This window comes from Loxodonta africana, chromosome 2 (genome assembly GCF_030014295.1).
Source record: "Loxodonta africana isolate mLoxAfr1 chromosome 2, mLoxAfr1.hap2, whole genome shotgun sequence".
Classification (NCBI taxonomy): Eukaryota; Metazoa; Chordata; class Mammalia; order Proboscidea; family Elephantidae; genus Loxodonta; species Loxodonta africana.
In genome coordinates, this window is record NC_087343.1 from 38,811,454 (window position 1) to 38,839,274 (window position 27,821).

The 27,821-nt window shown below is 41.6% G+C and overlaps 1 protein-coding gene across 1 annotated transcript in view; it reads right to left on the minus strand.

Moving 5' to 3' along the window:
• Positions 1-27,821, minus strand: part of ADAMTS12 (ADAM metallopeptidase with thrombospondin type 1 motif 12) — a 451,387-nt gene that overhangs the window by 95,852 nt on the left and 327,714 nt on the right. Inside the window, exons 13-15 of the mRNA XM_064271103.1 lie at positions 23,999-24,132; positions 16,048-16,168; positions 391-635 (exon numbers count right to left, since the gene is read on the minus strand). Coding sequence (XP_064127173.1) covers positions 391-635; positions 16,048-16,168; positions 23,999-24,132 — 500 coding nt within the window. The remainder of the gene's footprint in view (positions 1-390; positions 636-16,047; positions 16,169-23,998; positions 24,133-27,821) is intronic.

The window sequence follows — 27,821 nt, forward strand, 5'->3', positions numbered from 1 at the left end:
GCCCCTGGTATTCTTTATAGGGTTTTCAACAATTTCTAAACCACTAAGAAGGAAATCTTGGTGGCGTAGTGGTTAAGTGCTATGGCTGGTAACCAAAAGGTCAGCAGTTTGAATCCCCCAGACGCTCCTTGGAAACTCTATGGGGGCAGTTCTACTCTGTCCTATAGGGTCACTATGAGTTGGAAACGACTTGACAGCTCACAACAACAACAAGGATTAAAAGCCCAAACTAATATCTGGCTTCCTTTTATGTTCCTTGCCAAAAGAAGTTTTAAGAATTCTCAAAGTCCTCCTAACTCCTCAAAATCCTCCAGCAAATATCTTGGGAAAGAAAATTAGGGAGATCCTAAATAATGTACATGCCAGCAGTTTCTTTTCCTTCTGCATTACCTGAATCCACACAGACTCATTGGTAGGACCTGTGGCCATCAGTTTTTCTAGGTCTCCTTTCCTGTCATACTGAAAGACGGTCCCTGCCAGCTTGTAGTTCCCATTCCACTGGATAATAAATCCTCCATTCAGGTAATATTTCTCTGGGTCTTCACTCCTGATGGCCAGGAAGTTCCCAGCCCCCTTAACCTCCATTATCCGTATGTCCCTTGCTCCTTTTGGAATGAGTCCAATGTCAACATAACCTGAGGAGAGAAGACATATTAATGAAAGAAGCATGCTAGCTTCTCAGCTGATCACAACCCTATTTCAGGCCATCATTCATCCACTTTCTAGCATCCCCATTACTTGGGGCCCTGACCTTCCTCCTGAGTGGCTGCTGGGATTGCCAGAAACACTAATTATAGGGAGTTTTAAAGAAGTTAGTCAGGGGCAGAATTCTCATCAGCAAAGTAGCTCAGTATATAAAGTTTTGTGACAAGAAGTGAAATAAATGCATATTGGGCTCTGAAGCTTTTGCAGTTGATTCAGCATTGATTGAGTGATTTTTGTGATTTTATGTTGATATTTCAAAACTTTACAGCTCCTAGCTTCCTGCTAGCATTTCTGCTTCTGTATTTGTTGCTGCTATCAGATTAGTCTTTCTAAACATTGCGTTGTTGTTCTTGTTGTTAGGTGCTGTCAAGTCAGTTCCAACTCATAGCAACCCTACGTATAACAGAATCAAATGCTGCTCGGTCCTGCGCCATCCTCACAATCATTGCTATGTTTGCAACTGTTTTTCTCATTTTGAGCCATGCCACATCAGCAAATGAAGGTCCCAAAAGCTTGACTCCATCCACGTCATTAAGGTTGACTCCACTTTGAGGAGGCAGCTCTTCCCCAGTCATCTTCTGAGCGCCTTCCGACGTGAGGGGCTCGTCTTCTGGCACTGTATCAGACAATGTTCCGCTGCTACTCATAAGGTTTTCACTGGCCAATTTTTTCAGAAGTAGATCACCAGCTCCTTCTTCCTAGAGTGTCTTAGCCTAGAAGCTCTGCTGAAATTTGTCCAACGTGGGTGACCCTGAGTGTATTTGAAATATCAGTGGCAGAGTTTCCAGCATCACAGCAACATGCAGGCCACCACAGTACAACAAAATGATAGATGAGTTGGTGGTAAGATCGCATTAGACACGTCCTTTTCCTCAACATCATTACCTGCAAGTTAAAGACAGGCTTTTAGCAGTAATTTAGTCCTAACTTCCATTCTGGAGGGAAAATCTGATTGAATGCCACCTGGTTTTTTGAATACAGTCAGTGATAAGAAACTCAGTTTTGAGGGCAGCCTTTTATACTGCTGGGCAAGACTACTCATTAGGAAGTTTTTTTTTTTTTTCTTATTTTTTTTCTTTTGTTTTGCTGAAATATAATAATTTATTCTCACATGTTGTGATCCAGTATTATGAAAAAGCATATGTGAACTTCTGTTAAAGATAATGATCAGTTCTATCCACACTATTATCCTTGCTTAGTGGCTGATTATGATGGCAAGCATACTGGGAGAATTAAACATTCCCTGCGTGGCATAAACGGTTAAGCGCTGGACTACTAGCCCAGTGGTTGGAGGTTCGAACCCACCCAGACGTGCCTCGGAAGACAGGCCTGCTGATCTGTTTCTGAAAGGTCACAAACTTTAAAACCTTTTGGAGCAATTCTACTTCGCACGCATGAAGTAGCCATGAGTCAGAATTGACTCAATGGCAACTAACAACAGCATGCTAAACACTATGCATTTATTGTATCACCTCATAAACACGACCGAATGAAAAGAACATGGACTTTGGGGGTGACATTGTGATGGGAGTATTGGGCCATGGGAGTCAGAAAACTTGAGTTCTAGACTCTGTATTGCCACTGACGAGCTCCACGATTTTTATCAGCTCCTTTAAATGCCCTTGAATCTCAGGTGCACAGTGAAGCGGGAAGATGAGATGATGTTTGAGGTCTCTCCCAGATCTAACATTTGACGGTATTGCTCTTTTCTAAGCTAAAATAGCTTCTCTTCCTTTAACCTTTCGTGCAAAACATGGTCTTAAGAGCCTGTTCAACCCAGTCATCTTCCACTGACTATATACTAGGTTTTCTGGTCTGACAAGCAGGGATCTCACCCCTGCCACCCAGAAGTGCCCTAGCTGCCACCTTTTCCTCTGACTCTAAAGGAACATGACCCCTGAAGCTAACACCCAGGCCTGTCCAGCAGGGAGAGAGCTTATAGCCCCAGTGATTTGCTCAGATGCCAGGGACAGGAAGCAATCTCAGACCCATTTTTCAAACTGGCAACTCCCTTCCAGAGAAATCAAAATGTGAGTCTTGTAGTACTTGTTCAAATTCCATTTGGCTGCATACACTTGCCTAAAGTGGCTGATCGAAACTACTAATGTTTAAGTACAGCGAGAAAGGTATTTATCACATTAATCGAGGCTAATGAAATTTCTTTAAATGTCTTTGGAGCATAACTAACAGAGCTGTTTTCTGACTTAGAGTGTTGTCTGTCTTCTGATAGCAGAGCTCGTGCAGGAAGGTCAACTGGCATTAAACATTATGGCTACCATCTCTTTCCTTGCTACGAAACAAAGAAAAAAACAAAGAGTTTGTCTTTTTTTTCTTTCACTTTAGAGAGAATATCCAAAATTAGAAGCATTTATTACAGCCAGATTCTGCCAAATCAAAAAAGTAGAAACATAAAATTTAAAATAACAGCTTTCAGAACAATGTGTAAACAGAAGATGTAAATTGAGACAGATTCAGCCATGAGCAAGACAAGTCATATGTTTGTAAAAGAATAGCGAAGAAGCCAAAGGATAAAATTATGGTGTTTTGGAGTTGGAAACCATGATAAGACATTCATCAGCTTCTTCTGCACATGACAAAAAAGCAGATAACAGAGAGGAGTAATAAAATCAAAAGTAAAAGTTTCCATTTCCTCCGACCCCCAGTCCTATATCCCATAAACCAAAAACCAAACCCACTGCCGTCGAGTTGATTCCGACTCATAGCGACCCTATAGGGCAAAGCAGAACTCCCCCATAGAGTTTCCAAGGAGCGCCTGGCGGATTTGAACTGCTGACCTCTTGGTTAGCAGCCGTAGCACTTAACCACTACGCCACCAGGGTTTCCCTATGTCCCATAAATAATTACAATTAATCGTTTATATGATTTTCTTCCAAATTATCTTTCTTTGCATGTGTAAGCACACACACACACACAATTTTTATACAAGTAGGGTCATAGTATCCTAACTATTCTAACCCTTGCTTTTTAAATTTATTACGCCTTACATATCCTTCTACATGTCTTCAGGTATTCCAGCAGATGCAAAGATGATGTAAACTCATTTCCTTAACCAATTTCCAGTAAATGGAAACTGAGGCCCCAAGAGAGTAAGCAATTTATGCCATATCACACAGTGAAGTGGAGAGCGAGGTAGGTCTATAACCTCAGTTTGTTAACCTCCAATCTAATGTTTTTAATGAAATACGTGGCTGACAGAACAGAGATTAAAAAAAAAAAAATCACGTTGGACTTCTCATCCTACGGGTCTTCTTTATAGAAATGAGAGTCATATTAAAAGGGTGTGTCAGGGGGGGAAGAATAATTTTGAGCTGTTTCTTCCATATTAAGGGAATGTTTTCAGGATTACTAAGGATAGCTCCAAAGTATTAAGAATGATGAGCATATTCACTCAACAAAAAACACTTTTCTTCCATCTTCCCCAGAAGTCCTCCACAGCGACTGTTAACTTGTATGCTCCTCTCCCCCCAGTATTGGGGGAGTGGGAAAACATAATCTTGACCTCAAACAAGGAGGCTCAGTGCCCATGGAGACCACCTGGGAAATCATCCATCACTGAGTCTTAAGTACCTTGGGCTAACAGACCCCTCGGCCTTTCAGGAAGGGGCAGAAGACTGAGTGTCACACTTCTGAAGACATTATCCTAAGAGATGCAGTGGGTTATTGGTGATAACACACATCTTTTCCAACTGTTCTTTGCAGTTCAGAAAAAGAGGACTTCACCCTCTGGCATATCTGTCCTCCTGTCTTTGTCACTTCTAATAAAATTTTGCTTATAAAGGGGTCGGACTATTAACCCCAGGAAATTTATCTACAACTACTAGCTTGTCATTTTTACGATTTATCCTGTAAGTTTGAGGCAAATAAGACAATCCTCACTGAAGGTCAAGATCTCATGATTTATGCAAGAAGGTGCCTGGGAAAGGCCAATTCACCTCCCTGATCCCTGGCTTGAGAGCAGTAACTGGTTCAGATAACATCTGTATTTGACAGGTCCTCAAAGCAGAGTGAGGAAGAACGGAATAAAAGTAAAAGTAGGTCTTTTGAGAAGTCAAACTGCATGGCCCTAGATTTAGAGTTTTAACCTCAATTATTTCAAAAGAAGATTATAAGGTACCTTTTTTTATGTGGAATCTGTATATGAATCAAGAGGCAGTGGTTCAAACAGAACAAGGAGATACTGCGTGGTTTAGGATTGGAAAATGTGTGTATCCTTTCACCTTACTTATCCGAGTCTGTATCCTTTTATCTTACTTATCCAATCCGTGTGTTGAATGAATAATCTGAGAAGCTGGACTATATGAAGAAGAATACGGCATCAGGATTGAAGACTAATTAACAACCTGTGATATTCAGATAACATAATCTTGTTTTCCGAAAGTGAGGACAAGTCGTGTGTTTATAAAAGAATACTTGATGATGAAGGTCAAAGACTACAGGCTTCAATATGAATATAAAGAAAGCAAAAATCCTTACAATGAGACCAATAAGCAACATCATGATAAATGGAGAAAATACTGAAGTTGTCGATTCTACTTGGATCAACAATCAATGCTCCTGGAAGCAGCAGTCAAGAAATCAAATCGCATATTGCATGGGAAAATGTGCTGCAAAAGACCTCTTTATAGAGTTAAAAAGCTTAGATGTAACTTTGACAATTAGCATGCGCCTGACTCAAGCCGTGGTATTTTCAATCAACTCATATGCATTGCCGGTCCACTAGTCTTTCTAAGACACTGACTTTATACCATCCACCCACGTAAGATCATAGAATGGTACGTCTTCTCTCTTAAATCGACAGCTAGAAGTACTCAATACACAAACACATAGGATCAAAAAACACAAGAAGTTATCCAGGTGGTCATTTTTGGAGGAAGTACAGCCAGAATGCTCCTTAGAAGTGAGGATGGTGGGATTTTGTCTTGTTTGCTTTGGGCACATCATCAAGAAAGATCAATCACTAGAAAAGAACATCAAGTTTGGTAAAGTAGAAGGTCAGTGAAAACAAGGGAAACCCTTCACAAGGTGGACTGAGATCATAGCTGCAACGATGGGCTCAACCACAGCAACAGTCTTGAGGCTGGCGCAGGACTGGGCAATGTTTCTTTTTGTTTATATAAGGTCCCATGAGTCAGAGCTGGCTCCGTGTCAACTAACAACAATAAGACTACCAAAGTCCTATAACACACCATGAGCAACCACATTCTTCACAGCCCCTCTATAGAAGTCAGTGGAAAGGAAACACAGAAAAGGGAACAGGGGTTGATGGGGCTTCATGTCCCTAAATTCTTTTGAAACTAATGATCACATCCTTGAGCACTGCAGGTTTTTCTGCCCTCTTGGTATGAAAATCGTAGAGTATCCAGCCATTCTCTCTCTCCTCTAACTCTCTCCAGCTTGACGTTTCTTGGAAAACATGATATGCAGCAGTCTCCAAGTAAGAGGATATTTTGGTTTCAAGAAAGCCTTAGGTTCTTCTTCTGAAATGTTTTCTCGTATCCTTCTCTTCCCCTCTACATGAACTTCCTAAGCTCTGGCCTTTATCTCCTAAACCTGGAGTAATGTTTCAGCACCTAGTACTAGGCTCTCCCATTCCAGTCGAGTTTGAATATTGCTGGCCAGCTAGTCTTTCTGAACACTGACTTTATCATACCATTCACCCACATAAAATCATAGACTAGCACCTAAAAAAGTACCTATTCTCTCTTAAATCCACAGCAAACAAATTGAACCATGTGGCACAGCATAGGAGAAATGTTGCGTCATAAAGCCAATCCAATTCTTCCTGAGTGTGTCTTCCTTCCCACTGCCTAGCATGTGAGGCATTGGTAGTTCAGGGGTAGAATTCTTGCTTTCCAAGCAGGAGATCTAGATTTGACTTCCAGCCAGTGTGCCTCAAATGTTGCGTCATAAAGCCAATCCAATTCTTCCTGAGTGTGTCTTCCTTCCCACTGCCTAGCAAGTGAGGCATTGGTAGTTCAGGGGTAGAATTCTTGCTGTCCAAGCAGGAGATCTAGATTTGACTTCCAGCCAATGTGCCTCAAGTGCAGTCATGGCCCCTCCCTCTGTCAGTGGAAGCTTCTGTGCTGCAGTGATGCTGAACAGGTTTCAGTGGAGCTTCCAGACTAAGATGGACTAGGAAGAAAGGCCTGGTGATCTATTTCTGAAAACCAGCCCTTGAAAACCCTATAAATCACAACAGTTTGATCTGCAACCTATCATGAGATGGCATAGGACCAGAAGGCATTTTGTTCTGTTGAGCATGGTGTCTCCATGAGTATGGGGGAGACTGGACAGCAGTTAACAACAAGACTTGCATTAACCTCACACTCACACTGCTGTCACAGCCTCCCAACCTGTGCTGTGTGGTGTCCCTCATGGGTTCCATTCATTCAAGACCTTCTTCAGTTTGTCATTCGGCCCAGGTAGCCCCAAGGAAAAGCCCAGAATAAGCAGCATTATGGGATTAAGCAGGCAATTTTAGCATAAACTGTGACTTTTGTCAATTCCTAACTCCACATGAATTTCTGATCAAACAGCTCAGTGGCAGAGATAGGGAACCACAGCTAGAAGTACTTAGCACATGAGCTTATAGAATTAAAAAGCAGAAGAAATTATTCAGGTCATCAGGTACACATACACTTCCAGGCAGTTGCTGCTTTTACTCCATTCCAGCAATCTCCAGTCCTAAAGGAATGATTCCTGGCAGTGAGCATTTATACAACAGGGACTTTCTTTGTCCTGCCTCTGCTTTCTAGACTGGAGTTGTTTGTTTTTGTTTTTATGTAACATACTCAACTGTGAAAATGAAATTGAACATGATGTACATCTATATCAGGCAGAGGAAATCTACTTAATTTAAGTATGGTGCCAGAAGAGTTGCAATAACTCTATTATGTGCATTAAATTTACTAAGTAGCTATGTAACTGCATTTATATACATATATATATAAATATTATTAAAGATTAACTTATATGAAAACTGTCTCATTCCATAAAGAGCCTTTAAAAAGAAAGTCAGAGGAACATTCTGGTTATGATTCAACAAAGGAGACAGGAATGGAGGCTGGCAGGTTGGGAACTTAGTTAAGAAACCCAATTAGCCATATGAGGGTCTCAGGGCATCCAGAGAATGTGACTTCTTGTTCTCAGGTGAGAAAATTGGCAACAGGGCAAATCAGGTCAGGGTAAGCAAGATCAGGAGTTGGTTTAGTGGGCACATGGCCTGGCATTGGCCAACTCTAGAGAAGCTAGCTAAGGCCAGAGCTTTCCACAGTAGTGGTTTTAGGAAGTCAATGGATTAAGTCCAAGATGCTAAGAATGATCAGGAAAGACCTAACTAAAAGTAAAGCGTAAGGTAAGTGAGTATTACAGAATCCAAGAGATTAGGCAACAGAATACAAAACAAGGATGAAGAAATTGGACAATAGAAGGTCAGTGTTCTAGGTCAAAGAGGAGCCATAAGAGGTTGAGCTCTAGATCAAAGCTCTGAGTACCAAGTACCAAGTTCAAGGCCATCTTAGAAGAACAGAGAGAGCGTAGTGCTCTACCGACTGCCTCCTGCAGCAGTCTCTCATTTAATTTCTGGCCTTGAGCCAAGGTTCAGAGTGGTATAAAACACTCAAATGGTAAAAGGCAGAAAAGGCAGTAAATAAAGAGTCCTTCTGGGAAGAGCCATAGCCTTATTCATTACTCTATCCTTTGTGCCAATTAATTGGCACTCAAATATTTTCTCAAGTGGCAGAGTGAATGAATGAAGCAGGCCATTCTTGTTCTCTGTACATAGCACACTGTACTCTGGGCCCAAGTTCTAATTACAGATGCTTGTAATCACAGCAAGTGTGGCATCACACCTTGATGCCAATTCTTTTCATTTTCTCCAGAAAGAAAACAGGAAGTGTTATAGAGAACCTATAAGAAGATAGGCTTTATGTTCCCACAGTGTGGTACTAATTAATGGGCAAGATGCCACCATCTGGTGGGTAACAGAGAAAGACAGGACCTTAGTTTTTAGGACATCCCAAAGAGGTCATGGATACAAACACCTTCTTCTGGAAACTCTGCCCAACTTCAACACTTACCTATCAACAAACATATGATCATTCCTGGGGCTAGCAGGAGGAGAAGGATGAAAAATCCCATACAAGCCAGAAGGGGACTTCCCCAAGGTCAGTGTCATCTAGACCAGGACCTGGTCTCTCACCTCCAAGTTCCTCTTAATTCCACATCCTCCTATCCACATGTGTGCGCTAATATGCAAGTGCTGGAGTTGGGGAGAGTTTCCAGAAGAAGGTGTGGAGCAGCCCAAGAAGTGTCGGGGAGGAAGGCCTGACCACCATGGACACGTTTAACACAGACTTTTTCACCTACACTTGCTATTTGTTTTTGTTTTTAAACCACTCTGTTAAAAAAAGAATCATGAGCCTTAGTAAAATAGGAAGAGAAAAAAAGAACGCAAACAAAAGCCATGGATCAGTCTGACCACACAAGGTTTGAAGGATTTTTAAATTCTTCTGGGTGGTTGGTCACATATTCCTGTTACTCTCCAGTCACAGAAGTTACTTTACAAGTGCTAGTCCACACCTGCTGCCCAGGTACATTGTTTTTCAATGTTGCCTGATGCTTGCTTGCGTCCTTCAGAAAGGAGACGGTGGGTTTTCCTTCATGGTCCTGGGTTATGAATAGAGACAATAAGGCTCTGGGGATCTGCTACATGCACACTAGAATAACAAAGCCATCTTCAAACAATCACAAACCCTCATGTAGCTGGCTGTAAAAACCTCCTCTGTTCTGAGAACTATTCTGCAGTGAGAACCCTCCAGAAGCCAAGGACCCTGAGTGCAAATGAGTTGCCCTCTGGACCAAGGAGATGGAGTTACGCATGAACCCCCTGACCCAGTCACTGTCACCTGCCATAGGAACCACAGCTCTGGTGAGGAGGGACAAGGAGAAAAGAATATTTTAGGACATGCATGACAAGGAGAAGGATTAAAATTTATGTCATTATGCCCAAATCAGAAAGTAAGCAAATCCCAGTAGGTAATTCATCTTTCAAAAGAGAGAAAAATGCTACAGCTAAATTATAGGCAGGACATCAAGGAGAAAAGTCAAGGACTAAGGCCCTCAACATAACTGTAGAATAGTTAATAATTTGGCCTCCTTTGTTATCAAAGGAACATGGAAACAGCATTAAGAAAAAAATTTTTTTCACTTAAATTTCTATAAATGTTTATTGAACACCTACTATATATACAGACTATGGTGATTTGGGGATGGCGGTGGAGGGTGGATACAAATCATAAAAGTTCAGCCTGCCTTCCATGTATGATTTTATAGAAACAGACTAAAACACAAGATGCAACAAAGCAGCAACACAAGAAAACATGTCAATAAGTGCATATAGTGACTATATATTGGGCATCTTCAAAGACAAGAAATTAAGTTTCCTCTTTCAACTCTTGTCTTCACATTAAATGATCTGTTCAATGCAATGTCTCTCCATTTCACAAGGTTTTGCATCACTTCTCAGCTTCGTTTGTGTTTTGCGGTGGTAGCTTACAGTCTTCACCTTGCATCTAGCTTTATTAGGCACAAAGCAAAGTTGAGTCTGTTGAGTGCCTACTGGGTATATAGAACATGAGTAACCAGTTGCCATTGATTCCAACTCACAGTGACCCCATGTATGTCAGAGTAGAGTTGTGCTCCAAAGGGCTTTCAATGGCTAAGTTTTTGGAAGCAGATCACTAAGCTTTTCTTCCAAGGCACCACTGGGTTGACTAGAACCTCCAGCCATTTGATTAAGCAGCTGAGCACATTAACTGTTTATACCACCTAGAGACTCCATATGGAACACAGACCACTTTGTTGGATGATATAGAGTCCAGAGTGAGTGCTTATTGGGTTTCCCAGTATCCTGGGGGTGGCAGTGCCAGAGAGCTTTTAGGAACCTGTCAAGGCATGAACAGTCTAAAACTGACATCATTCCTGGGTGCCAAGTATCAGCTGAAGCTGTCTGGGTAGCAAATGGGAGAAAGAGAATCAAAATTTCAAAGGCACAGGGAGATGCCAAATGCTCAAATGCGAGTGGCCAGAGATACTGAAATTTCTGAGGCAGGCATGGGGTGGAGAGGGAGGATTAAGATGTTTCTGGCTCCTTTTCTCCCCACTCAAAGACTAGGGCAGAGATTAAGAACCCAGAACTAGAGCTTGATTCCCTAAGGACTTAAAAGGTTAAGTGCAGGAGATTCAAGGATCTCATAGGAGCAACCATAATGTCAAGAGCAAGGCATATCAGAGGTCCAAGATAGGACCCTGCACAGACAAAGCAATAAAACTGAAACATAATTTCTAAATATGATTTTTTTTACAATTCAAGTAAATAAGACCACATATAAATAATGGAATATATTTACAAAACACTAGACTTTGAAAAGATTGAAAAAACCTTACTATCATAGCATGCTTAATCTTAAACTTGAAACAGTGGGTTATCTTGCAGATCCCTAATAAGTAATTCAAAGAATATTTTTCATCCAGAATAGAGCTGTCAATTAAGAACATCAAATACAGTCCTTCACTGAGAATTCTGAAGGCCAGGACAAGCATTGCATTTTGAAATAATTTAACCTTATTAATTCAATAGTCAAAGATGAGAAAGTAGGGATGGGTATTAATCAAATTTCGATCATCTACTATAAAAAAAAAACTATTATGTTTACTAGGGAACAATAGGTCACTTAATCAAGAACACACCCAGCACTCTCGGTATTATACTCAGTAACTACATCCTGGGTGGCAAGAAGGTGGCACTGCATTGCCAGAACCAGGAGAACAGTGATCCATTACATCTGCGTGCATCCATCACTTACCATCTTGGGCACCACCCCTGTATAGGAGTTACTGCCCCTTTCCCTGCTGTAGTGCACCTGAGCTCCCAACCCCCACCATCTGCTTCTCTTTGGAGTCCACAGTGCCAGAGAAGTAACAACCCTCACCACCAGAGTAGACTCAACCAGTGACTGATGGGAGTTGATAGAACCAACAGGGTGGGAAATCTCAGAAGCACAAGTGCTAACAGTAACTGACTTGATGACATACCCATCTTGGCTGCCTTCCTTCCCATTTCACTTTTCCAAAGTCCTACTGGTGCTTCCCAGGGTTCCCTCCCAAATAAACTATCTGTACTTGAATTCTTGTCTCAGCGTACTTCTGGCAGTGCCTAACCTAAGATACGCTGAGTTGTATTCATCATCTTCAGGCCTAACTTAGCCTTTCTCCCAAGATTCTACCAACTACAAATCATGGTTGATTCTAAGAGACCAGGAGAACTATTTTGATTCAAGGCAGATCTGCCCTGAGGTCATAGATGATCTGGGGTAAGGATAGACTCTCCGCTCCCTAAAGATTATCAATATCCCAAAGCTGCACAAAGAAAAAAAAAAAAAAAGAGCCTTGTAAATGGTAAGCATGGAAAAGAATAGTAGGGTGTGGGTAAGGAGGGAGACATTAGGTGGCAGAAGTCACGAGGAGAGCCATAAATGACCACTGGGTGGGACCCTGTTCAGGGAGAGTTTGGGAGTTAAGAGTGAGTTGAAGTAACCTTGCCTTGCCTCTCACGTGGCTTGGGGGCACAACCCAATTTTTCTGCCTTTAAACTCATTCTGGCTTCTCTGCCCTCAGTTACAGAATCTGCCCTTGTGTCTGCATCCTTCTACACAAGCTTTTTTTTTTTTTTAATAATTTTTATTGTGCTTTAAGTGCAAGTTTACAAATCAAGTCAGTCTGTCACATATAAGCTTATATACACCTTACTGCATACTCCCATTTACTCTCCCCCTAATAAGTCAGCCCGCTCCCTCCTTCCAGTCTCTCCTTTTGTGACCATTTTGCCAGTTTCTAACCCTCTCTACCCTGCCATCTCCCCTCCAGACAGGAGATGCCAACACAGTCTCAAATGTCCACCTGATACAAGTAGCTCACTCTTTATCAGCATCTCTCTCCAACCCATTGTCCAGTCCCTTCCATGTCTGATGAGTTGTCTTTGGGAATGGTTCCTGTCCTGGGCCAACAGAAGGTTTGGGGACCATGACCTGCTGGGATTCTTCTAGTCTCAGTCAGACCATTAAGTCTGGTCTTTTTATGAGAATTTGGGGTTTGCACCCCACTGTTCTCCTGCTCCCTCAGGGGTTCTCTGTTGTGCTCCCTGTCAGGGCAGTCATCAGTTGTGGCCAGGCACCATCTAGTTCTTCTGGTCTCAGGATGATGTATTGTGTGACCTTGGTGTTCTTCATTCTCCTTTGATACAGGTGGGTTGAGACTAATTGATGCATCTTAGATGGCCACTTGTTAGCATTTAAGACCCCCACATGCCACACTTCAAAGTGGGATGCAGAATGTTTTCATAATAGAATTTATTTTGCCAATTGACTTAGAAGTCCCCTGAAGCCATAGTCCCCAAACCCCCGCCCTTGCTCCACTGACCTTCGAAGCTCAGTTTATCCAGGAAAGTTCTTTGCTTTTGGTCCAGTCCAGTTGAGCTGACCTTCCCTGTATTAAGTATTATCCTTCCCTTCACCTAAAGTAGTTCTTATCTACTAACTAATCAGTAAATAACCATCTCCCACCCTCCCTCCCTCCCCCCTCTCATAACCACAAAAGAATGTGTTCTTCTCAGTTTATACTATTTCTCAAGATCTTATAATAGTGGTCTTATACAGTATTTGTCCTTTTGCATCTGACTAATTTCACTCAGCATAATGCCTCCCAGGTTCCTCCATGTTATGAAATGTTTCACAGATTCGTCACTGTTCTTCATCGATGCATAGTATTCCATTGTGTGAATATACCATAATTTATTTAACCATTCATCAGTTGATGGACACCTTGGTTGCTTCCAGCTTTTTGCTATTGTAAACAGTGCTGCAATAAACATGGGTGTGCATATATCTGTTCGTGTAAAGGCTCTTATTTCTCTAGGGTATATTTCAAGGAGTGGGATTTCTGGGATGTATGGTAGTTCTATTTCTAACTTTTTAAGAAAACGCCAGATAGATTTCCAAAGTGGTTGTACCATTTTACATTCCCACCAGCAGTGTATAAGAGTTCCAATCTCTCCACAGCCTCTCCAACATTTATTATTTTGTGTTTTTTGGATTAATGCCAGCCTTGTTGGAGTGAGATGGAATCTCATCATAGTTTTAATTTGCATTTCTCTAATGGCTAATGATCGAAAGCATTTTCTCATATATCTGTTAGCTGCCTGAATACCTTCTTTAGTGACGTGCCTGTTCATATCCTTTGCCCACTTTTTGATTGGGTTGTTTGTCTTTTTGTGGTTGAGTTTTAACAGAATCATATAGATTTTAGAGATCAGGTGCTGGTCAGAATTGTCATACCTGAAAATTTTTTTCCAATCTGTAGGTGGTCTTTTTACTCTTTCGGTGAAGTCTTTAGATGAGCATAGGTGTTTGATTTTTAGGAGCTCCCAGTTATCTGGTTTCTCTTCGTCATTTTTGGTAATGTTTTGTATTCTGTTTATGCCTTGTATTAGGGCTCCTAACGTTGTCCCTATTTTTTCTTCCATGATCTTTATCGTTTTAATCTTTATGTTTAGGTCTTTAATCCACTTGGAGTTAGTTTTTGTGCATGTTGTGAGGTATGGGTCCTGTTTCATTTTTTTGCAAATGGATATCCAGTTATGCCAGCAGCATTTGTTAAAAAGACTATCTTTTCCCCTATTAACTGACACTGGGCCTTTGTCAAATATCAGCTGCTCATATGTGGATGGATTTATATCTGGGTTCTCAATTCTGTTCCATTGGTCTATGTGCCTGTTGTTGTACCAGTACCAGGCTGTTTTGACTACTGTGGCTGTATAATATGTTCTAAAGTCAGGTAGAGTGAGGCCCCCCACTTTCTTCTTCTTTTTCAGTAATGCTTTACTTATCTGGGGCTTCTTTCCCTTCCATATGAAGTTGGTGAGTTGTTTCTCCATCACTTTAAAAAATGTCATTGGAATTTGGATCAGAAGCGCATTGTATGTATAGATGGCTTTTGGTAGAATAGACATTTTTACTATGTTAATTCTTCCTATCCATGAGCAAGGTATGTTTTTCTACTTATGCAGGTCCCTTTTAGTTTCTTGCACTAGTACTTTGTAGTTTTCTTTGTATAGGTCTTTCACATCTTTGGTAAGATTTATTCCTAAGTATTTTATCTTCTTGGGGGCTACTGTGAATGGTGTTGATTTGGTGACTTCCTCTTCGATATTCTTTTTGTTGATGTAGAGGAATCCAAGTGATTTTTGTATGTTTATCTTGTAACCTGAGAGTCTGCTGAACTCTTCTATTAGTTTCAGTAGTTTTCTGGAGGATTCCTTAGGGTTTTCTGTATATAAGATCATGTCATCTGCAAATACAGATAATTTTACTTCTTCCTTGCCAATCCGGAGGCCCTTTATTTCTTTGTCTAGCCTAATTGCTCTGGCTAGGACCTCTAGCACAATGTTGAATAAGAGCGGTGATAAAGGGCATCCTTGTCTGGTTCCTGTTCTCAAGGGAAATGCTTTCAGGCTCTCTCCATTTAGAACGATGTTGGCTGTTGGCTTTGTATAGGTGCCCTTTATTATGTTGAGGAATTTTCCTTCAATTCCTATTTTGCTGAGAGTTTTTATCATGAATGGGTTTTGGACTTTGTCAAATGCCTTTTCTGTATCAATTGGTAAGATCATGTGGTTTTTGTCTTTTGTTTTATTTATATGGTGGATTCCATTAATGGTTTTTCTTATATTAAACCAACCTTGCATACCTGGTATAAATCCAATTTGGTCATGGTGGATTATTTTTTTGATATGTTGTTGAATTCTATTGGCTAGAATTTTGTTGAGGATTTTTGCATCTATGTTCATGAGGGATATAGGTCTGTAATTTTCTTTTTTTGCTACACAAGCTTTTGATCTCTTCTCTCCCACAGTTCTTGATTCAGTCTCATGTTATCGGCCTTTGGCCCTGGAGCCTCTCTTAATGGCTCTTCCTACAGGGGATTTTCTTCCAGGGGATCACGGTTTTGTGCCTGATCCCATGGGCTACCACTGGGTCATTTTTAGATCCTCCTTTTCCTGCAATGTTCCCTGTAATTGCTTAGCAATCAACAGCTTTCCTAAAGCTGCCAAGAAGCCCTTACCCCTTTGTAGTGATGCCTATGTTCCATTTTGAATTCTTTGACAGTCACAACCCATTTGAAAAAGAAACATAGCAATCAATCATTCATTCATCTCGCCCTCCATCCTCCATCTCCAGCCACTTAAATTATTTGTTTGTTTATTACCAGATCCTTCCTTCTGTTTAAACATCTTCCTCACTGTCTGGCAGGCAGAGCCGTCTCCAAGGCACACGCCACAGCGATCCTCTGTGGCATTGGAATCTATCTCATAGTCACAGCCAACCATCTGTAGGGAAGAGAGGTTGAAGATGAATGCCACAAGCAGGATATCACACCCCTTAGACCTTTGCCTTCTCCTTTCCCTCTTTGCTCTTTATAAGATGGAAAACCAAACCAAAACCAAACCCACTGCCTTGAGTCTCCAACTCACAGTGACCCTATAGGATAGAGTAGAACTACCCCATAGGGTTTCCACGGCTGTAAATCTTTATGGAAGCAAACTGCCACATCTTTCTTCTGTGGAACAATTAGTTGGTTCGATCATGGACCTTTCAGTTAGCAGCCAAGCACTTTAGCCACTGTAGCACCAAAAAAAACCCAAACCTGTTTCTGTCAAATCAATTCCAACTCACTGAGAACCTATATGACAGAGCAGAACTGCTCCATAGGGTTTCCAAGGAGGGGATGGTGGATCTGAACTGCTGACCCTTTGGTTAGCAGCCACAGCCCTTAACCACTGTGCCACCAGAGATCCCTTATAAGATGGAACCCGTTGCCATTTAGTAGGGGTGCAAATAAAAGGACAATATTTCCTTCTCCTAGCAGTAGCCACAGGAATAACCAAGCTATCCACCAATGGTAAAATAAACACTGCTTTAGAGGGGCGAGAAGTACACATTGAGTGTGGTCCCCAATTTCCCTGAAGTTCCAAAAATTTACCACAGTTCCCAAAATTTAACAATTAAAATGTCTTTGGATTAGAGCTAGTGGAACAGTGTCTTCCTTTCGATGTGTAAACCTCAAGGCCTACCAGTTCACTGAGATTTCCCAGTGGTAATGTAATTAGTCCACCTACAATTTGGTTGTTCAGTCCTTCTATATTGCTCACTGGACTTATTCTTCCTGATTCCTGTCTCAGGGCAGCAGGCGAACCAGCTGCTGCTGGAGATTATTATGGATTAAATTGTGCCCTCCCCCCAAAAAAATATGTGTTGGAATCCTAACCCTTATACATCTGTAGATATAATCTTGTTTGGAAATAAGGTTTTCTTTGTTATGTTAATTAGACCATACCCAAGCAGGGTGGGTTCTAAATCTAATCACTTCTGAGCATAAACAGAACAGATTAGCCATAGAGACATGCACTCACAGGGAAAAGACAGGTCCATGTGAGGAATACCTACGAACCAAAGAACCAGGGAATGCCTGGAATTACCTACAAGGAAGAAGTTGAAACAAAGAAGACCCTTATTTGGACTTTTAGCCTCCTTATCTGTGAGAAAATAAATTTCTGTTCTTTGAAGGCACTCACATGTGGTATTTGTGATATAGCAGAGCTATGAAATGAAGATAGAGATAACAATTGCCATTAAGTTGATTCCAACTCATGGTGACCCCACACCCTGGCTCAATGCTGAGAATATTCTAGTTTCATGAGGGATGAAATCTCTAATCTTCAGATCCATCCTTCAGACACTTTAGAGCTACCTACATCCCCAACCCCCACTCAACCTCACTCTTAGTGGGATCCTGGCCATCCTGAGCTGCAGAGGAAGAACTGGTTGTTCCTCTTCTGGACCAAGACTGATCTTGCTCCTGTGCTCTAGACCCAATCTCTTCTCAGTGTTTTGTCCAATAATCCTCCTGAATCATCACCCTTCTCTCTTCGCCAGTTCTTTCCCCTCAATCTTCCAGCATGGCCAGCTCTTTCCTATCCAAAATTCCCAGCCTGGAAAGGAGGAGTGATGAAACTTGGGATGTTCTGCAACATCAGGAACCAAAGAATTGCAACACTTAGGTTGGAAGTTATGAAACATGTCTTATTCCCTGTTGGTGACTGATATATGTATGACTTTAGCTGAACTTCTCTGTTGCTTGCTTTCTTCTATGGTCTGTCTACATTCATGTCTTCATTTCAGTGGTAAAGAAAAAACGAAAACTACACCATATTCCATTAGTCCTAATTTTCTTTCCTGTTTGGGAAGGAGAATACCACCCAGGTAGAGTCTTTTTTTTCCTTCTTCTTCTTTTCCCCAAAGTTTTTTTTTTTTTTAAATTTAAAGCCACCTCAAATCTATTGAAAGAAGGAATAGTTTGAATCTTTCAATACACTGTCTACTAGCTAAACAGAGAATTAATGCTTACTGACAGAAAATAGCTCCATCCCTCCTGTTAACTGTCTCTTAATTTCCCTTAGGTCTCAATAATTTGCTACTTGAATTACTCTGGGAAAAAACAAAAAAGCTAAGAGATTAAAAAAAAAAAAACAAAACTTAATCATGCTAATCACACCAGGAAAATATTAAATTGTCTAGATGTGTCTTCAGTGGTTATGAGGAAAATGCCAAATCTTCAAAATTAATATGTTTATGTCAAGCCTGAGCATCTCTAATAAGCTAACCTTTATAAATCATATTCCCAGTGACCTTCATGCCTTCACAGGTTTGAAATGAGCCAGGGAAACTTACTCTGAGAAGGATTCATATTAATTTTAAAGTGTTTTCTTTAATCTCTACCAAGTGGGGAGAGATAAAAACATGTGAAGAATAAAGGAAAGGAAGCCAGAAAAGCAAACACCTTAAGCCTAAGTTTGTTTGTTTTCTTGAGAGGGTGGTCATGTTTCTCTACCAATATTTGCCTGCATAACTGGGGTGGGGTTGGGGTGGGTGGGAGGAGACACACACATATGTCCCCAAGTCATAACACAGTAAATGGGTTCCAGTGGAGACCTCAACCAATTTGCTTCTTCTGTCAGCTGCTCCCAGGACAGTCAAAGCTGAATGAAGTATACAACACAAGCTTTATGAAGGCATGGGGGTGAGGGCAGCGGTAGTTCAGTGGTAGAATTCTTGCCTTCCACTTGGGAGACCCAGGTTCGATTCCTGGCCAACGCACCTCACGTGCAGCCACTACTCATCCGTTAGTGGAGGCTTGTGTGTTGCTATGATGCTGAACAGGTTTCAGTGGAGCTTCCTGAATAAGGCTATTAGGAAGAAAGGCCTGGTGATCTTATTCTGAAAATCAGCCAGTGATAACCCTATGCATCACAATTGTTCGATCTGCAACAAATCATGACCGGAAGTGTTTTGTTCTGCTGTGCCTGGGGTCACCATGAGTTGGGAGTGAACTGGACAGCAGCCAACAACAACATGAAGGCAAAAACCAGGCTTTCTCATCGCACATAAAACTTAAAGGCCTCTCAGGAGAAAATCAACAGACTTTACTCTCTTCTTTCACACCAAGTGCTCTGGGAACAAGGCACATAACGATAGGGTCTCTCTGCCTTCGGCAGAATCAGAGGTGGCTCTACTACTGCTACCAACTGTGGAAAATGACTCCAATGTGGCTATTCTCTGATGCAGCTGTTAGGAATCCAGGCAGCCACTCCAATGGGCAGTGCTTTTGAAAAAAAGAAAACCACCTTTATTTCCCACAGCATTATCAGTTCACTGCCCTGCATTTTGACTATGAAGAGCATACTATCTTGAGTTCTACTTGGAGAAATAAAGGTCCAGCCTTTCACCAGGCATTTAGCTTTGTGTCAGTGAATAAGTAATATATATTCTTACCAATTCTTGTTTTTTGCTTATGAGTGAACATTGTTCTACTTTGCAAATTCTCAATGACTAAGAACTGAAATACCAATTGGCACCATGACCGAATTCATGTGAAATGCCATCATTTCTTTCTAAAGTCTTTTGGCAAAAGTAGAGACTGGGCAGGGGGTGGGAGGGGGTGGGGAGGGTTCCTGCTCCTAAGAAGAGATTCATTCCCAATGAAGCTTTAAAGTTTGAAACAGTTAGAGCAGAGCTATATTTAGTTGAAAAGAACAGGAAAGGATATTGCCATTTAGCAATGGGTCAGTAGCATAAGTCTTTCCTCACCATAACTTTTCAAGGTAGGAATTTATTTTGGGTTGAATTGTGCCCGCCCAAAAGATACGTTGAAGTCCTAACTCCTAGTACCTGTGAACATGAACTTATTCGGAAATAGGGTTTTTGCAGATGTAAGCAAGTTAAGATGAAGTCATCCTGGATTAGGGTGGACCCTAAATCCAATGACTGGTGGTCTTATAAAGAGAGATTTAGAGACAGAGACACACACAGAGGAAAGATGGCTGTGTGAAAGCAGAGGCAGAAATTGGAGTGATGCAAGTACAAGCTAAGGAATGCTAAGGAGGGCCGACATGACCAGAAGCTAGGAATAATCAAGGAAAGATTCTCCTCCAGACCCTGGAGGAGAGTCCAACCTCCATAGCATGACATCCACATACCCTACCACATCTCTTGTATTTTCCACAGGCACACCATGCTTCTTATCTCTCTGTGCCTTTTACATGTGGATTTAGGTAGAAGTTCACCACCATTCCCACAGTTAGTTTATACTGGACCTTGAAGTCCACTAAGGGTACATCTCCTCCAGGGGACCTTCCCTCAAACTTTGCTAGTGGATCAGGCATCCACACAGCAACCTGTACACTATGCTTTGAGAAAACTGATGGGCTGAAGGCCCGTAGCCCTCTGCCTGGATCCTTGCCAGGGTTTCTAACCAAACTGCTCACCATCTGCTCCTGGATGGCTATTATGGATTGAATTGTGTCCCTCCTAAAAAATATGTTGAAGTCCTAACCCCTGCACTGGCAAATGTGACCTTGATTAAGGAAATGGGGTTTTTCTTTGCAGATATTAAGGAAGTCATACTAGATTCCAACTCATAGCGATCCTATAGGACACAGTAGGGGTTTCTGAGGTTGTAAATCTTTACCAGAGCAGATTGCCACATCTTTCTCCTGAGGAGTGGCTGGTGGGTTCAAACCACTGGCCTTTCACTTAGCAGCCGAGCTCTTTAACCCCAGTTCCAAGAGGGCTCCATAGTGGAGTTAAAAAAACAACAAACCAAACCTGTTGCCTTTGAGTTGATTCTGACTCATAGTGACCCTACAGGACAGAGTAGAAGTGGTTCATAGAGTTTCCAAGGAGCAGCTAGTGGATTTGAACTGCCAACCTTTTGGTTAGTGGCTGTAGCTCTTAACCACTGTGCCACCAGGGCTCCCCATAATGGAGTAGGGTGGGTCAAATTTTAATCCCTTCTAAGTGGCTTCTTAAAGAAGAATAGACAAGGAACAGAGTCAAACGCACAGGGAGAAAAGACCATGTAAGGACCTACTTATAAGCCAAGGAGTGCCAAGAAATACCTGGGACCACTAGAAGCTGAAAGAGACAAGGAAGGGACTTCCCCTAAAACAAGGGAGAGAGGGCATAGCCCTGCCTATGTGGCAAAATACACAAAGGCAAATGTTTATTTTAAGAAGTGTATAGTAGGCTAGTCATGAGATCAAAAAGAGTGGTGGTTGAGCTGATCCCAAACCAGGGACCTGGGGTAAAGGGCTGGTGGGAGTCTAAGAGTGGAAGGGAACAGCTGATGTGATAGACCATGGCATCAAGGCTCTTAGGGAAGGCCTTAGTCATTAAGCCTATGGAGCCCTAGTGGCACTATGGTTAAAGAGCTCAGCTGCTAAGCAAAAGGCTAGTGGTTTGAACCCACCAGCTGCTCCTCAGTAGAAAGACGTGGCAGTCTGCTCCTGTAAAGATTGACAGCCTCAGAAACCCTGTAGAACAGTTGGAATCCAGTATGACTTCCTCGGTATCTGCAAAGAAAAACCCCATTTCCTTAATCAAGGTCACATTCGCCAGTGCAGGGGTTAGGGCGTCAATATATTTTTAAGCAAAAAAAAAAAAAAAAAAATACGTTTTAAGCAAAGAATATTGAATATACCGTGAACTGCCAGAAGAACAAACAAATCTGTCCTGGAAGAAGTATAGTCAGAACGCTCCTTAGAGGCAAGGATAGCGAAACTTGGTCTCAGTTAGTTTGGACGTGTTATCAGAAGGGACCAGTTCCTGGAGAAGGGCATCATGCTTAGTAAAGTACAGGGTCAGTGAAAAAGAGGAAGACCCTTAATGAGATGGATTGACACAGTGGCTGCAACAACGGGCTCAAGCATAGCAACAATTGTGAGGATGGCGCAGGACTGGGCAGTATTCTGTTCTGTTATGCAAAGGATCACTGTGAGTCAGAACCGACTTGATGGCACCTAACAACAACCACAGCATAAGAAAACTGAATTGTAGAAAGATGCACAGGATCATATAGCAAGTAAATAATGGTGTTGGGGCCATATTTTAGAGCCTGAATGCTGAACTATTATGCCTCACTAACAGTTAATTAGGTATATTTACCCAGTTTTCTGAGAAGCTGGGCTACGTGAAGAAGAATGTGGCATTGGAATTGGAGAAAGACTCATTAACAGCCTGAGATAAGCAGATGATACAACTTGCTTGCTGACAGTGAAGATGACTTGAAGTGCTTACAGATGAAGGTCAAAGACCAAAGCCTTCAGTATGAATTACACCTGAACATAATGAAAATGAAAAGCCTTATTTAAAAAAAATCCTGCTGCATAAGACCTCTTTGAAGTGTTAAAAAGCAAATAAGTCACTTTGATAACTAAGGTGCCTCATACGCATACAAAAGGTGGACAATGAAAAAAGAAGATGGAAGAAGAATTGATGCCTTTGAATTGTGGTGTTGGTGAAGAATACTGAATATGCCATGAACTGTCAGAAGAATGAACAAATCTGTCTTGGAAGAAGTACAGCCAGAATACTCCTTAAAAGCTAGGATGATGAGACTTCATCTTGCTTACGTTGGACCTGTCATCAGGAAGGACCAATTGCTGGAGAAGGATGTCACACTTGATAAAGTAGAGGGTCGGTGAAAAAGAGGGAGACCCTCAGTGAGATGGACTGACACAGTGGCTGTGACAAGCATAGCAACAATTGTGAGAATGGTGCAGGACCAGAAAATACTTTGGTCTGTTATACACAAAGTCGTTATGAGTTGGAGCGGACTCAGTGGCATCTAACAACAAAAACAACAACCCAAGTTTCCTTTGACTGTGTTTAAACACACCTCTTTATACTGAGATTTATGCTTGGGCATTAGGCCCCAAGACTTGTTCATCAGTTCTTTACAAAATAGATGCAAGCAATGGAAAGAAGTTATTCAATGGTCCTACACATAAAAGCTTTAACACATACTTAGCAAATCAGATCTAAGTAATTTATATAAAGACTGAGTAAATGAATGGAGTCAGTGTGGCGTATCTGGAAAAATTACATTTAAATTAGAAGACCTGGGTTCTAATTACCTGACCTGTCATCTCTGTTCCTTATCAAGGTCATGTTGATAATTGCTGGAGAATTAAACGTAAAAGTGTTCTGTGCAAAGCTCTATACAAAAAGACATTATTCGTTTCAGTTTTGCCTCAAATTGAACTACTTTGTTCGCAAGGTAGTGCAAACCGTTAATGTGCTTGGCTGTTAACCAAAAGGTTGGAGTTTCAGGTCCACTCAGAGGTATCTCGGAAGTACGGCCTGGAGATCTACTTCTGAAAGACCAGCCATTGAAACCAACTCTGGAGCAGAGTTCTACTCAGACACACAAGGGGTCTCCATGAGTCAGAACTGACTCAGTGGCAACTGGTAGTGGTTGGTTGGCAAGTAACCACTAAATAATTTAACACCACTGAAATAATCCGCATTGCCATTTCCTAGTAAGTCCTCATTTGATTCTTCATGTCCTGCTTCATGCCTAAAATAATATCCTAGAGCACATCAACAAATCAAGAAATGAAGATCACAGTAAGAGGACAAAACTCAGTCCAAAACTGATTTTGATGAGCACGAAGTCTTGCCTGCTTGTCTCCTAAACTACATACAAAAACTAGCTCAAGCTACTGAAATGCCACGGAAGCAAAAGCTCAGAATGTCTGACTTCCTGAATTAGTAAAATCACGATTTTATGAAGTTGTAGATTAAGGAAACATACCCAATACCTTACATATGCCATTAATACAGACATTTCTGCTGTTGCCGCCTTCAAAGCAAGGGGTACCGTCAATGACAGCATCCAGCATTTTCTCGGAAAACTGGCCGTCTATGGGTCGGCAGTAGAGTTCACAAGGATGTGCTGAAGAAGAAAAAAAAAAGACAATCCTTGCAAGTTAGCTTCTTAGCTCAGCACCCTTTCCTCCTGATTCCTCTGTATTTGTGACCTCCAATTTTCATTTAACCTAGTGATCCCATTTTTTACCTTTCCATGACACATGCTGAAACATAGGCCTATTTTTCTTTTTTCAGTTAAAAAGTTTTACAGTGAATTAGATAGGTTTCACCACATCTTTGATGTGGTAAAAAGAAAAAAAAAAAACAGGGGGGCGAAGCCAAGATGGCAGACTAGGCAGACGCTACCTCGGATCCCTCTTACAACAAAGACACGGAAAAACAAGTGAATCGATCACATACATAACAATCTACGAACCCTGAACAACAAACACAGATTTAGAGACGGAGAACGAACTAATACGGGGAAGCAGCGATTGTTTCCAGAGCCTGGAGCCAGCATACCAGTCAGGTACGGCACAAGCACAGAGAGCTGCCCCACGCCCCTGAACTAACCCCGGGAGGGGGACCAGCCGGTTCCGCGGGCGGCGTGGGACGCAGCCGGTAGAAGTCCCCGGGAGGCAGTGACTGGTCTTGGAGCAGAAAGAGCAGCGTCCGAGCCGGGGAACCGTCCCGCAGGGATTTGGACTGGACGCAGGTACGGCATAAACACGGACAGTTGCTCCACCCCCCTGAACTAACCCCGGGAAGGGGACCAGCCGGGTCGCGCGGGCGGCGTGGGACTCAGCCGGTAGGAGAAGTCCCCGGGAGGCAGCGACTGGTATTGGAGCGGGGAGAACAGCGTCCCAGCTGGGACACTCGGTCACGGCACAAGCACGGGGAGCTGCTCTACCCATCTGAACTAACCCCGGGAGAAGGCCCAACTGGTTCTTGGAGGCGGCACTGCCACGCGGCTGGAGGGACGAGAAGTCCCCAGGAGGCAGCGACTGATTTTGGAGTCGAGAGTGCACCGTCCCAGTAGGGGAGCCTTGACGCTGGGCGTGGGGCTGGAAGCGGAGGATCTGACCGTGACTCCAGCGGGCCAGACCCCCCGGGGGCAATCTCCACACAGCCAGCACACATAGGCGAGGCGCCCGCGGGAATCTCAGATATAATAGTCATTCCAAGCAAGACAAGCAACTCTGGCTATATTCTGAGGTGCTACTCTCCTATCTCTCTGTTCCCTCCCCCACCCTCCCCAGGCGGCTTCATTAACATCTGAATAGCCTGAGCCAGAGGGAGAACTCTGATAGGGATCTGACTGCATTTTTTTTTAGTGGATTTTCTGGAAAAACTAGTTTCCCAGTGATGGCTCGGAGACAACAATCCATATCAAACCACTTAAAGAAGCAGACCATGACAGCTTCTCCAACCCCCCAAACAAAAGAATCAAAATCTTTCCCAAATGAAGATACAATCTTGGAATTATCAGATACAGAATATAAAAAACTAATTTACAGAATGCTTAATGATATCACAAATGAAATTAGGATAACTGCAGAAAAAGCCAAGGAACACACTGATAAAACTGTTGAAGAACTCAAAAAGATTATTCAAGAACATAGTGGAAAAATTAATAAGTTGCAAGAATCCATAGAGAGACAACATGTAGAAATCCAAAAGATTAACAATAAAATAACAGAATTAGACAACGCACTAGGAAGTCAGAGGAGCAGACTCGAACAATTAGAATGCAGACTGGGACATCTGGAGGACCAGGGAATCAACACCAACATAGCTGAAAAAAAATCAGATAAAAGAATTAAAAAAAATGAAGAAACCCTAAGAATTATGTGGGACTCTATCAAGAAGGATAACCTGTGGGTGATTGGAGTCCCAGAACAGGGAGGGGGGACAGAAAACACAGAGAAAATAGTTGAAGAACTCCTGACAGAAAACTTCCCTGACATCATGAAAGACGAAAGGATATCTATCCAAGATGCTCATCGAACCCCATTTAAGATGGATCCAAAAAGAAAAACACCAAGACATATTATCATCAAACTTGCCAAAACCAAAGATAAACAGAAAATTTTAAAAGCAGCCAGGGAGAAAAGAAAGGTTTCCTTCAAGGGAGAATCAATAAGAATATGTTCTGACTACTCAGCAGAAACCATGCAGGCAAGAAGGGAATGGGACGACATATACAGAACACTGAAGGAGAAAAACTGCCAGCCAAGGATCATATATCCAGCAAAACTCTCTCTGAAATATGAAGGCGTAATTAAGATATTTACAGACAAACACAAGTTTAGAGAATTTGCAAAAACCAAACCAAAGCTACAAGAAATACTAAAGGATATTGTTTGGTCAGAGAACCAATAATATCAGATATCAGCACAACACAAGGACACAAAACAGAACATCCTGATATCAACTCAAATAGGGAAATCACAAAAACAAACAAATTAAGATTAATTAAAAAAAAATACACATAACAGGGAATCATGGAAGTCAATATGTAAAAGATCACAATAATCAAAAAGAGGGACTAAATACAGGAGGCATTGAACTGCCATATGGAGAGTGATACAAGGCGATATAGAACAATACAAGTTAGGTTTTTACTTAGAAAAATAGGGGTAAATAATAAGGTAACCACAAAAAGGTATAACAACTCTATAACTCAAGATAAAAACCAAGAAAAACGTAACGACTCAACTAACATAAATTCAAGCACTATGAAAATGAGGATCTCACAATTTACTAAGAAAAACGCCTCAGCACAAAAAAGTATGTGGAAAAATGAAATTGTCAACCACACACATAAAAAGGCATCAAAATGACAACACTAAAAACTTATTTATCTATAATTACCCTGAATGTGAATGGACTAAATGCACCAATAAAGAGACAGAGAGTCACAGACTGGATAAAGAAACACGATCCATCTATATGCTGCCTACAAGAGACACACCTTAGACTTAGAGACACAAACAAACTAAAACTCAAAGGATGGAAAAAAGTATATCAAGCAAACAATAAGCAAAAAAGAAGAGGAGTAGCAATATTAATTTCTGACAAAATAGACTTTAGACTTAAATCCACCATAAAGGATAAAGAAGGACACTATATAATGATAAAAGGGACAATTGATCAGGAAGACATAACCATATTAAATATTTATGCACCCAATGACAGGGCTGCAAGATACATAAATCAAATTTTAACAGAACTGAAAAGCGAGATAGATACCTCCACAATTATAGTAGGAGACTTCAACACACCACTTTCGGAGAAGGACAGGACATCCAGTAAGAAGCTCAATAGAGACACGGAAGATCTAATTACAACAATCAACCAACTTGACCTCATTGACTTATACAGAACTCTCCACCCAACTGCTGCAAAATATACTTTTTCTTCTAGCGCACATGGAACATTGTCTAGAATAGACCACATATTAGGTCATAAAACAAACCTTTGCAGAGTCCAAAACATCGAAATATTACAGAGCATCTTCTCAGACCACAAGGCAATAAAACTAGAGATCAATAACAGAAAAACTAGGGAAAAGAAATCAAATACTTGGAAAATGAACAATACCCTCCTGAAAAAAGACTGGGTTATAGAAGACATCAAGGAGGGAATAAGGAAATTCATAGAAAGCAACGAGAATGAAAATACTTCCTATCAAAACCTCTGGGACACAGCAAAAGCAGTGCTCAGAGGCCAATTTATATCAATAAATGCACACATACAAAAAGAAGAAAGAGC